The sequence below is a fragment of the Symphalangus syndactylus genome, chromosome 4 (assembly GCF_028878055.3).
Source record: "Symphalangus syndactylus isolate Jambi chromosome 4, NHGRI_mSymSyn1-v2.1_pri, whole genome shotgun sequence".
Classification (NCBI taxonomy): Eukaryota; Metazoa; Chordata; class Mammalia; order Primates; family Hylobatidae; genus Symphalangus; species Symphalangus syndactylus.
In genome coordinates this window covers 129,046,668-129,059,546 of record NC_072426.2, presented here as the reverse complement: position 1 = coordinate 129,059,546, position 12,879 = coordinate 129,046,668, and the positions used below count along the sequence as shown (strand labels likewise).

At 38.8% G+C, this 12,879-nt stretch overlaps 1 protein-coding gene across 6 annotated transcripts in view; it reads right to left on the bottom strand.

Annotated features, from left to right (window-relative positions):
* The window catches only part of GUCY1A1 (guanylate cyclase 1 soluble subunit alpha 1), a 73,151-nt gene that overhangs the window by 20,508 nt on the left and 39,764 nt on the right, over positions 1-12,879 (bottom strand). For all 6 annotated transcript variants that reach the window (XM_063638314.1, XM_055276215.2, XM_063638312.1 and 3 more), the window contains 3 exons: positions 8,592-8,650; positions 5,308-6,017; positions 2,974-3,459 (listed from right to left, as the gene is read on the bottom strand). In XM_063638314.1, coding sequence (XP_063494384.1) covers positions 2,974-3,459; positions 5,308-6,017; positions 8,592-8,650 — 1,255 coding nt within the window. The remainder of the gene's footprint in view (positions 1-2,973; positions 3,460-5,307; positions 6,018-8,591; positions 8,651-12,879) is intronic.

The following is a 12,879-nucleotide window of genomic DNA, read 5'->3' as shown; positions in this document are numbered from 1 at the left end:
AAACAATGGTGGTGTTTGAAAGACCACTGGAAATCAAGCTATTATCAAAACTCTAAGTATTAACCTTATCATTATCATCATCATTATTGTTTTTGTTACAGGCAATTTTTGTCTGTCTGTGATGCTGGCTGCAGAAAGCAGATAGTTAATTTTAGTCCACAAATAACCCCCTAATTCTAAGAGCTGCATTTTTCTTCTTCTCCAAATGTTTGTTGTAATTATAAGACCCTATTATTCTTATGCAAAGCCTCAATTGTGAAAGGATGAGGGTGAGAAAGGAAACAAGAAAGGAGGTGCAAATCTTCAGAAATTCCCTACTCAGAGTAAATGCTGATATCCTTATTATGGCTCCAGATTTCTTCTTGACTTGTCTTTCTCCTAATCTCTGACTTTATCTTCTTATTCTCCATATTGCTCACTTAGTTCCAATGTCACTGCCTTCCATTATCCCTTAAGCACATCAGACATGCTCCCACTTGCTATTCCTTTCTCCTGGAGCAATCTCTCTGCAGATAACCAGTTGGTTGTCCCTCCTTTCTTTCAGTCCCTGCTAAAACCTCACCTTATCAGAAAAGCTGATTCCTACCACCCTCTAAGAAACAGCAATCACCCCTTACCCACTGCCCTTCTTCTTCCCCTTAACCTACTTTATTTTTCTTTCACATTATTATACTAACTGAAATACTATAAATTTGCTCATTTGTTTATTGTCTTTCTTCCCCCTAATCATATGTAAGCCCTTTGAGTTTGTCTAGTTTATTGACTCCTACATTACCTGTGCCCAGTAATGAATGAACCAGGTGGCAATGCCACCCATAAGCTTTTTCTCAGCAATGAGTACATAAGAAGTGCTCATCATGATGGCCATCACAGGTGCTCAATAAATATGCTAATTAGAAGAAGTCCTACCCCCACCCCTACCTGATGTTAGGGGCCTACCATATCTGCTTTTGCAGCCCCTTGTGCATGTTGCATCCCTTTGTCACGTCATATGGAAATCTGGCATTGGTCCATTCTGCCCTCTTCTGCCTCTCCATATGTGAACTTTCCTCACAGGGATTGTACCCTCTAGCTCTGTAGCCATTGCCCACCCATGCTGGCAAATGCTGGATAACCAGTACATATTTGCTGAAACAATGGGTAAATGAACACAGAGAGAAACAGAAAAATGGCCAAAACCCCCAGAAAGACAGAGAGAAAATAAAATTAAATAAAGCCCTAGTATAGTCCAGTCTCGGAATAAATAAGGTTGACTATTCTTTCAAAGCCATTTGCACTCATAGGGTAGGCTATGATTATACATTTTGTGTATCTGAAACCTTTCTATATTTATTTTCGGCTATCTCCAAGTAATCTCAAGCAAAATCAGAAGTGAAAAAAAAGTAGAAATGAGGACTGGCATAGAAGGTAATTTACTATCTAGCTACAACTCTAGTTAGATTAATCAGGGAACTCTGTGGCTGTTGTTCTTATAACTTACAGTGAGGAGCACAGTTTCAAAATGGTTGTTAGGATATTTAAAAACTATACCCTATATCCTTGATAGAAATAACCAAAAGTAGAAGAGGGCTACTTCTGTTAGCAATTACAGCAGTTTGCAAGGAAGAAAGACTTCCTTCTCACAATTCTAAGAGGGGAGACAGTCTCAAGATAGAAAATGTCTGCAAATAAATACAGTAAATTCCACAAGAGGCCATCAAACTTAACCTAACTGAAGCCAATTATTTTTTCTGTAATTATACATGGACCTCTTTTTCCCCAAGGGAATCATGGCTCTGTTTGGAATTTCCTGTTAGGAATTTTTAAAAGTAAGGTTTTACTTCTAGCATCTAGAACAAAACAAGAGAAGAGCTTATGTATTATCATGAATAATATTTGTTTCTTCCTCAATTATTTATTTCCTGTTGGGTTCAGCTCTGAAATGTGAGATTGTTATGTGGCAAGTTAAGAAGATGATTCAAGCCATACAAACGAGAAGTATGCTTTATTCTTAGTGCCAATGTCTAAAAGAAAGCAAAGTAATTTAAATCAGTAAAAACTTTTTATTCTAAAGAAGCAGGCAGAACTTGAAATCTCTTCATTAGCTCTCTTACTAATAGTAGTTACGTTTAAAAAAATAGGTATCAGGGACGGTCACTGCTGTATCCCCAGTGCCTACAATGATGCCTAGCTCATCCTGTATGCCTGATGAATATCATGTATTATCTAGCATAATCTTTATAACAATCCTGTTCATGAAGATTATAGGACATAATGTGTGTTATTCATGCGTATAAACTCTGTAAGTGAACATTATTTTCTCTGTCTTAGAAGTGATGAGAAAGGTTTTTTAACTTGGTCAGTTTACAAAGCAAGTAAGGCAGAGAACAAGATTTAAAGACAGGTCTTTATTTTTCAAATGTCTCTGCCCTTGGCCAAGCTGCAAAAGTGCCTTAAGTAGGTGATTTTGATTTCTGTTAACTGGCCATGAAAAGTATCATGTTAACTCTATATTGAATTAATCTATTTAAAGGCAATTTTTATAATCCTCATGTGTCTTTACTCTTACAGATACAAAGGATAATGTTTCCTTGTATAAGCCATACTTTGAATTATCTCACACTTAATAATTCAGCTCGGTTTCCACAGTGAAGTGGCAGGTTCACTGACTATTAAACTTCTCCTATTCACAGGTCCTACACCCCATCCTCCATTCTTTGAGCACCGTATCCTCCCTCCATTCTCTGCTCATTCTTTGAGAAGACAGTGTGGCAGTCCTCCCAGAACAACTATTTCTGTCTCTGGGCAGATCCAGAGCTATTTCTGGCTGGAAAACACCCACATAATGAATGCACCATACCTGCTCCCAGGACTGGGCTTGCAAGACCCTACAGAGGTGGCCTTTCAGTTGCATTATAATTCAGGTCCTAGGCACAGTGCTTGTTCCCCAGTGAGTTTGCTGGTAAAACAATCATTGCCCTGGTCCACCCCTACCTTGTAGACATCCAGCTCTCCACACTGCTGGTCGAAGCGAGTGTAGAGTGCATTGAGCATGGTGATGACCTGCAGCGGTGAGCACTGGGAGCAGATGGCAGTGAACCCAACGATGTCTGAGAAGAGCATGGTGACATTACTGAACTTCTTGGCTTGCACAACTTGCCCTTGCCACAGCTGCTGAGCAACCTCACAGGGAAATATGGAGCACAGAAGATCTACCGTCTTTTTCTTCTCCTCCTCCAGGGCTTGGTGGGCTTGCTCAAGGGTGGCCTTCAGCTTCCCCAGCCTCTTCTTCAGGCCGTCTTGAGCTCGGGCTTGTTCCCCTATTAAGACCACATCCCTCAGTGCATTGTGAATTGGGATGTCTGAGAGGTAGAGCCCTCGTCCTGTAAAATCTTCTAATCTGTCCACACAGGGTGACCCCAGAAACAAGATTGCACTGGATTCAACAATGTAGATCATTTGGCCTTTGAGGTCCATAACCTATGAAGGAAAGGATAACCAACTGTGGTTTATTCAAGTTTCCAACATCTTTCTGAGACAAAAGAAGGGGAAGTAGATACAGTAATAATCCCTTTGTGTTTAAACCTGCTGAAAAGGAACAATTTGCTTTCTTATAGTTCCAATTTTCTATGAGTTCTAAAATGAATGCGGACGTTTGAAGAGTATCTTAGAGTATACTCTACACAGAAATCAAGATTTACAATGAACAATGCAAAATGCTCTTGCTTCAAGGCTGATGCTTTTGCTACTATATTCTTGTTAATAGTCTCACTTGATTAATCTGAAGTTCTATTTTTTGTATAATATGCTACTCATGAAAATGTGTCCTTCCTTTCTTCCTTCTTCCCTCCCTCCCTTTTACTTTTTTCTTTGTTCTATTTTTTTGGCTTCCTTCTCTTTTAGCATGTTTCTCTTCTCTTCCGCACTTCTCCCATAAGTACTTGCTCCATCTGGCAGGTGTGGAAGTGAAAAAGTCTCTAAAGGTAAGATTTTTATCCTAATTTTTTTTCTGTCGTGAGAGAGATGGGGCTTCAAGTGATCATCCTGGACCACAAGAAGGTTTACTTCCATATGTGTGGACAAAGATGTGCATGTGTGTTCTTGCGGCAAAAAGCCAAAAGCAACCCAAATATCCTTCAATTGGGTACCAGTTAAATAAAGTAGAGCTTGGGAGTCCCAGGTGGGCAGATCACCCGAGGTCAGGAGTTCAAGACCAGCCTGGCCAATATGGCGAAACTTCGTCTGTACTAAAAAATACAAAAATTAGCAGGGTGTGGTGGTGCATGCCTATAATCCCAGCTACTCAGGATGCTGAGGCAGAGAGAATTGCTTGAACCCCGGAGTTGGAGGTTAGAGTGAGCTGAGAACACGCCACTGCACTCCAGCCTGGGCGACAGAGCAAGACGCCGTCTAAATAAATAAATAAATAAATAAATAAAAGTAGAGCACAACCATATAATGGGATACCACTAAGACTCCAAGAAAGCCAAATAGACCTATATCTAATGACATGGGAGGATGCACAAAATATATTGTTTTGTGATAAAAGAAGTTATAAAATAGCATTTTTTTGTTTTAAACAAAAATATATAAAAATAGTTTTTTCATTTTTTTTGCTACAATAAACACCTTTCAATATTACTCATTTTTTAAACATCTCAATATATTTCATTATTTTTTATGATAGAAAAACAATAATAAAGCTGTTTTCCTTTTGGGGAACAAATGGTGCTTCTGCTAAACTTATACATGTGTGAAACCTCTCTCTTAGCTTTGCTTGTATTATCAACTATGAGTTAGCAAACTTTCTTCCCTGAGACTAAATAATTACCAAAGTTCTCTACCATGAGATGACAGAATATGTTTTAACCTCCACATTTGCTAACAATTAATTAAATAAATTATTTGTTTTTTTCATGTCTATTAAATGTTGATTACAAGTCCATTTAGTTGCCTCCTACAAGAAACAAGTGACTTTTCTTCGTTGTAAAACAATACCTCTTATTATTCAACCTAAGTCAGCTATTTGGTAATTGAAAAACATATTTTTATATAAACCTTTATCAAATTTCATTATAAAACATTCCATAAAGATACTAAAAGGCAGACTGCATTCAATAAATATTTTTGGAGTAATTAATCAAGTAAGCAAACAAATGCAGAAAGAATTTTGTGTTAAGTTTACTACAGCTTTACAATTCTTTCACCATTGTTTTAAATATGTTTTATCAAAACATTTGAAGTGATGCATATATTTTTACCCTTTTGTTTCTTGCTCTTAAATATGAAATAGCTTTCATATTCAAGATAATATTATGTTTTCCTTACCCTCGAAGATTTCTTCACAGAGTTGTCCCATCTCCTCACTCGTACAACAAACTGCATATTCAACATAGTCATGATCCCGCTAAATGTCTGGTTGATTTTTGGAGTCAGAATTTCAAAGTATTCTTCAAAATTAGGCTTTCCTTGAAAGTCTCTCCTGTTCATCAGCCTTCTGATGCCATTGCCAAATTGCAGAATTGTCATATCTTTGTCAAACATGAAATGGAATGGAAATGTCTTGCAGAAGAGCGATGTGGGAATCACCAGCGAGGACTGGGGTTTGCTGGGGGACAGGGATGGCTTGGTGCTTTTCACGTGAACGGAGTACAACAAATAGGGCTGATTCACAAACTCGCTGCAATCATTATGGAAGCAGGGAGGCATTAATGACACTTCCACTTCCGTTTCATATAATACGCGAGCAGCTGCCTTTATGATGCCGGGAAGAATCAAGGAGGTGGTTCTCTTAGGGAAGAAGTAGTAAACATGTAGAAAATCATCCTCCTTATCCAGGCATAGAATGGAGGCGTCCTCAAGCCTGCCCCTTTTTCCTGCTTCTTGGCAATGGCTGCTCTGTTTCAGAAGGGTACCGAAGCTATTTAAAAAATCTTTAAGGGTGCCTCCAACCACCCCAAGGATGTTTTCATCTTCCTCGTAACATATTTTAAAAAGTTCTTCACCAAGAGATTCTTTGATAACCTCCACTGGAACTCCTGAAATCACATAATACATGTTCTGCCATAGCAAATATGCCACCTTGGTAAAGCTGTGCCATTATTCCTATTTTCAACTTGTGTTATTTGCTGATTTAGCTCCCTTTATATCTGCTAATAACATTTCCAACCAAAATAACAGTTCCAACCCCTATATCCAAATTATCTACCTAGGTTAGCTTCTACAATTCTAGTAACTGAAGAAAAATCCCAAACTAATTCATTAAAAAAGAATGACCAGTTGAGTATAATACACAACTTTTTATCTCCCTGAAACCTAACTATAAAAGAACAATTTGAATTCCAGTATTAAGTACATTTTGGCAAAAGTCCTCCAATCTTTCTGTTAACAACAAAAGCAATCCATCCTCATGAAGAGGAGCTTCCTCTATGAGGGTTTCCAGCAGCAAAAGGGTCAGACACGGAAGTTAATTTAAAATTACTGGCATGAAACTCAGTTTTGTCTAGAAATGATTACAAAGCATTTTTTTCCTGAATAAAATAGCATTCTTGTTGTTTAGTGTTAGCTGAATGAATATCTGCCTGAAATATATAATTTACTTTCTGTAGCATTTTCATGAGTGCTATAAGGTTAGAAATAAGCCTCTGTATGTCTGTGTCTTTTTACAATGTTAGGCTTTTATTAATTTTTTTTTTACCATAAAAGCCATGAGTTACATGAACTTTTTAAGGAGGCAATTTTTTTTTTCTTCTTTGAGACAGGGTCTCGCTCTGTCGCCCAGGCTGGAATGCAGTGGTGCGATCTCTGCTCACTGCAAGCTCCGCCTCCCAGGTTCAGGTGATTCTCATAACTCAGCCTCCAGAGCAGCTGGGACTACAGGTGCACACGGCCATGCCTGACTAGTTTTTGTATTTTTAGTAGAGACGGGGTTTCGCCATGTTGGCCAGGCTGGTCTTGAACTCCTGACCTCAGGTGATCTGCCCACCTCGGCCTCCTAAAATGCTGGTATTACAGGAGCGAACCACCGTGACTTGCCAAGAGGCAGTTTTTTTTAGTACTTTCTGTTTACTTGTTTCTTTTTTTTTTTTTGAGACAGAGTCTCGCTCTGTCGCCCAGGCTGGAGTGCAGTGGCGCAATCTCAGCTCACTGCAAGCTCCACCTCCCGGGTTCACGCCATTCTCCTGCCTCAGCCTCTCCGAGTAGCTGGGACTACAGGCGCCCGCCACCACGCCCGGCTAATTTTTTTGTATTTTTAGTAGAGACGGGGTTTCACCGTGGTCTCGATCTCCTGACCTTGTGATCCGCCCGCCTCGGCCTCCCAAAGTGCTGGGATTACAAGCGTGAGCCACCGTGCGTGGCCTGTTTACTTGTTTCTTAGAGCTACAAGCACACAGGCTCAAGTCACTCCACAAGTCAGTATTGTAAATGATACATAATAGTATGCTTAATTAATATAGAAAATACAAATGTTATAGGTTAAATATTTTGTAACAAAGTAACATTTAACATCAAAAGGAAAAAGAGATAGGAGAAAGAATTAACAAATGAGGGTGGGTATGGTGAAGAAGACAAAAGGAGTCTTGGTTTGGGTCAGGCCGTCTGTTGGTCTTATAAGAAAGACTCTTTGAGGTGGCAGAGGCTTTGGTGGCATATGTCTAGTTTTTTATCACGAGTGAATGTAAGAAGGTGTCAGTTAGGACGACCGTTTTGAGTTGTTGAAGGTTTAATTTTTTATAGTTACAGAGTCCTCTGGTGAGACCTGATAGTGGAAAAGTGTGTTTGTGTTTTCATCTGGTTGTACGTAGTTTTCATTTTTTAAATTTTGTTTATTAAATAAAACACGTTATTTTTATTGGCAAAATACCCTACAAAATACAAAATGGAGTCTTTTTTAAAGATGGAGTTAGTTATGTCAAGGGTGCTCTGTATGATCTTCCCTTTCTATAATCTCCTTTAATCTTTAAACTCTGAGTACCACATTTTTTCTTATCTGTAATATGGGAAAAAGAATAGTGCCCTCTTCATAGCACTTTGTGGGGCTTATGTTCAGAATAGGGCCTTGCTCCTAGGAGGGGCTCAATATACATTAGTCATTATTATTATTATTATCATTATTATTATCAATATCTTATACTTTTAGAAAGATGCAACCTTGTGGTTCATGTACTGAAACTTTGGAAAGGACAGTAAGACAGTCACACATCAATTTTTTCTCTCAAACTAATGATTAATGTGAGAACACTGTTAACTTTTTTCCCATGACTGTTCCTAACCTTTAAAAGCGTTCTTTATTTTACCTTGTTGAGTAGAAATTTTCATGCATAAATGAGGAACACTTAGTTAGGTTCAAGATCAAAACCTGTGAATGTCTGTGAGTCAGCTTCCCATCTAGCCTTATCTACTCCTCAGCAAGTAAACATAAACAGAGAAAATGCTTTAGGTCAAACAAAAAATATAGTATCAAAAAGAGTTACTCTTTACATTAACAGAATACATAATATTGAACACTTCATACTGGGAGTCACCAACAAATAAATATGAATATTTTTGGAGAAAATGTGAGTTCTACAGGTATACGACATGCTTTCTAATTACATAAACAATTCTATTACCTGCTGCAACTGCTTGCTCTGCAATTATTTTTTCAAAGTCTTCTCTTTCCAAAGATTTCCTGGAAATATTTCAATATTTTAAGTTATAAACTTATAAATACATGCTAAAAGTTCAGATTATAATATACAGAAATAATGATAGAAAATAGTTTAAATTAGGCCAGGCATGACGGCTCACGCCTGTAATCCCAGCACTTTGGGAGGCCGAGGTGGGTGGATCACAAGGTCAGGAGTTCAAGACCAGCCTGGCCAACATGGTGAAATCCCATCTCTGCTAAAAATACAAAAATTAGCTGGGCATGGGGGCATGTGCCTATAATCCCAGCTACTTGGGAGGCTGAGGCAGAAGAATTACTTGAACCGGGACCCAGGGGGCAGAGGTAGCAGTGAGCCGAGATCGGCCACCACTGCACTCTAGCCTGGGCAACAGAGTGAGACTGTCTCAAAAAAAAAAAAAAAAAAAAAAAAAAAACGAAAGAAAATAGTTTAAATTCCCTTTTCTGTAGAAGCAAATCTTGACTATCAATTTTATGAGAAAGGAGCAACGACATGTACCATCCCGAACAATGTTGGAAAACCCCAAAATATACATGACATAGAATGTTTTGTTATTCTTCATAAGAAATATTTACCTTTTAAGTGAACTTTACATAGACTAATACAGACAGTCTCAGACTTAGCATTTTTTTTTTTTTACCTTTATATCGGTTCAAAAGCTGTAAGCATTCAGTGGAAACTGTACTTCAAAGTTTGAATTTTGATTTTCTCCCATGCTACAGGTATGGAGTACAATGTTCTCATGTGATGCTGGGTAGTGGCAGTGAGCCACAGCTCTCATGTGGCCATGAAATTGTGAGGGTAAACAACCGGTACTCTACAGTGCACTGTGTTGCCAGATGATTTTGCCCAACTGTATGCTACTTTAAGTTGCTGAACACATGTAAGGTAGGCAAGGCTAAGCTATTCAGTAGGTTAGGCGTGCTAAATGCATTTTCGACTTAGGGTGTTTTCAAGTTATGATGGGTTTATCTGGACGTAACTCCACTGTAAGTCAAGGAGCCTCTGTACTCAAGAGAACCTTCCCTGGCTGGCAACCTCAAACATGAAATGACCAAGAAGAGGATGGTAATTCTGATAACCAAGAAAAACCTACATACAGATAGAATTCACTTTTAAGTAATATTATATATTTTCCTAAAGCAAATATATAGAATCTTTTGCTTCTTAGTTTAAGTCTCTATTTATCTCTCAGATATCATTATATTAAACTTTAATCCTTGATTTTGTATAAAAAATTAGTAATGAAAGAAACCTATTCTTCATTCAATTACTGCACTTGTTTTACAGCATAGAAATTGAGACCATAATAGCATGCTTTTTTACTGATAAAAATTTTTTGCCGTTTTAACTGCACAGCTTGTTGATTCATGTTTGCCTAACTGTTTGTGATGATTTCTGATAGTGATGAGTGATTATGACAAAATTTGCCATGTGAGCAAAGCTAGTTTGTCCAAACAGCACATAGTGCAATTCAAACTACAGTTCCTACCCTCACCTTCAAAAAATACAAGTGGGTGTAAGCATTGCACATGCACCAGCAAACACATGTGTGCCTCATACAAACACACACACACACACACACACACACACACCAGCATGAGTTCATACATCTAACGATGTGATCAAAAGATCCCAGAAAAAGAAACTAAGCAAGAACTCTCTGAGCAACCAATCCTGAGGGACATGATGGCTGTACTAACACTCATTCACTGAAAAAAAAAGAGGAGGGGGGCAGCTCTAGTCCTTCATTCAAGGGCAGTTTATTGGTTGATATATTGGATTTTTGTCTGTCAATTCATAGAAGAGAATAAGCAGCACAAAAAAGAGTTAAAATTCAGCAGTTGGCAAACTGACAGCAATAAAATCGGCAGTGACTTACCAACAAGAAAGTGAAGTAAAAAATCTTTAAGCAAGAGGATACTCCAAAACTAAAAAAAGCACAGAGGAGCCACTTAACACATCAGCAGGCAGCCTTATGAGCAAAAATCTTGTTTCAACAACTGAATAGTTCTCATCAAGACAATTTAAAAGTATAATCAGATTTCTTCTTTTATATTTAAGGAAATCAGGGAAGTGGTAAACAGAAATTTCAAAATTTCAAAAAAAATTATTGTTGGCTTAAGTTTATTTTAAGAGATATACTGCTGGAAACACATCATAACTGACTACTGCAAGAAGCTGTAGGAACAATTCAGAACACAAAGCCCTGAGAATAAATTTTGAGTAAACTGGCTGCCAAGGACTTAAGCAGACAGACACAGTAGCACAGTGAGAGACTTGAGGCTATCTTATCAGCTTGACTGGGAATTAAGGTCAGAGGTGTTCTGGAATGCTTTTCATATTACTCGTGTAAACAAAGCTTCTGTCAGACGCACAGATTCACACTCTCTACTTCTGGACCTGTCCATGACCCCTTCTTGGCTTGGTCCTGCTGCCTGCAGTCTGGGACCAGCTAGTCAGCAAGGAAAATCAGGCACATATGATCCACAGAGCAGATGATCACTCATGAGTAGGAGACAGATGAATGAATTGTTAAAACATTCCTGACAATAGTACTGGTTTGTAAAACTTCAATGACCAGCTCTGCAGATTTCAACACCAGCATTTATTCTATTATTTATAAACTAAATAGTCCTTGAAATTTCAGGGAATCAAAAACGGGGCCTATTAATTTTTTTTTTTTTTTTTTTTGAGACAGAGTCTCGCTCTGTCGCCCAGGCTAGAGTGCAGTGACACAATCTCGGCTCACTGCAACCTCTGTCTCCCGGGTTCAGGCCATTCTCCTGCCTCAGTCTCCCGAGTAGCTGGGATTATAGGCATCTGCCACCACGCCTGGCTAATTTTTGTGTTTTTAGTAGAGACGGGGTTTTGCCATGTTGGCCAGTCTGGTCTTGAACTCCTGACTGCGGGTGATCTGTCCACCTTGACCTCCCGAAGGGCTGGGATTATAGGCATGAGCCACCGTGCCTGGCCCCTATTACATTTTCTGTCAGCAGTAAATGTGCTAAATTGTATTTGATTAACTAAATCAGATTTTAAAAATGTAACTTTAGAGACAAGGGGCAGTGACGCATGCCTGTAATCCTAGCAGTTTTGGAGGCCAACGTGGGTGAATGCTTGAGCTCATGAGTTTGAGACCAGCCTGAGCAACACGGTGAAATCCCATCTCTACAAAAAAAAAAAAAAACCAAAACAAAAATTAGCTGAGCATGATGGCATATGCCTGTAGTCCCAGCTACTCGAGAGGTTGATGTGGGAAAATGGCTTGAGCCAGGGAGGCAGAAGTTGTAGTGAGCCAAGATTGCACCACTGCACTCCAGACTGGGCAACAGAGCAAGATCCTGTCTCAAAAAAAATAAAAATAAATTTACAAAAAGTAACTTCAGGCCCATGCCCGTAATCTCAGCTTTTTGGGAGGCTGAGGCAGAAGGATGGCCTGAGCCCAGGAGTTCTGGGCAGCAGTGAGCTATGATCACACCACTGCATTGAGCCTGGATGATAGAGTGAGATCCTGTTTCTAAAAAAAAAATAAAAATAAAAAAATAAAAAGTAACTTTATATTAAGCCTCTTCAGAAGCGCTTTAAAGGAAAATTTCAAAGAATACTAGAAAAAAAGTGTAAACAAAGCTGATGTTCTGCAGTGCAAGCAAACTAGTTAGGAGAATACAGAAACATTTCCCTAAGGATGAATAAACAGCTGCTACCCCCGGAACCCGGAGTCCCCCTCCTCTTAAGGCCTTGATCCTTCTACCTCCTCCTGATGCAGATACTAAAGTATTAACATGTTGAGGTGTGTGTTGGGGATGGGGTACCTGCTGGGACCTGGCTCAAAACTTTGGCAGCATCCTTCAGGCAAGAAGTCTTGATCGTTTGGGATCCATGACTTACCTGTTGTTAAATATTTTAGAAGTTACCGATTAGTACGAAAGAATTGGCCTTGCAGGAGCTTGTTAAAGCAGCAGTTTATAACCACAACCACACGTTTAAAATAATGGGCTCTGAAAAACCCAGGCTGGAACCCCAGCTCTGTCTTTTCCTCAAACAGCTATAAAATTCTAAACACTTCATATAAACCTGAGTTTAATCATTTATAAAATGTGATAAATAGATGCACTTACTATGAAATTAGTATCAGCTAACGCGCTAAGTCCAGTTTCTGACGTACCACAGTGATTCAATAAAGGGGTGACACATGCAGTAAGTGCTGGCCATTAGTAGCAGTACTAGT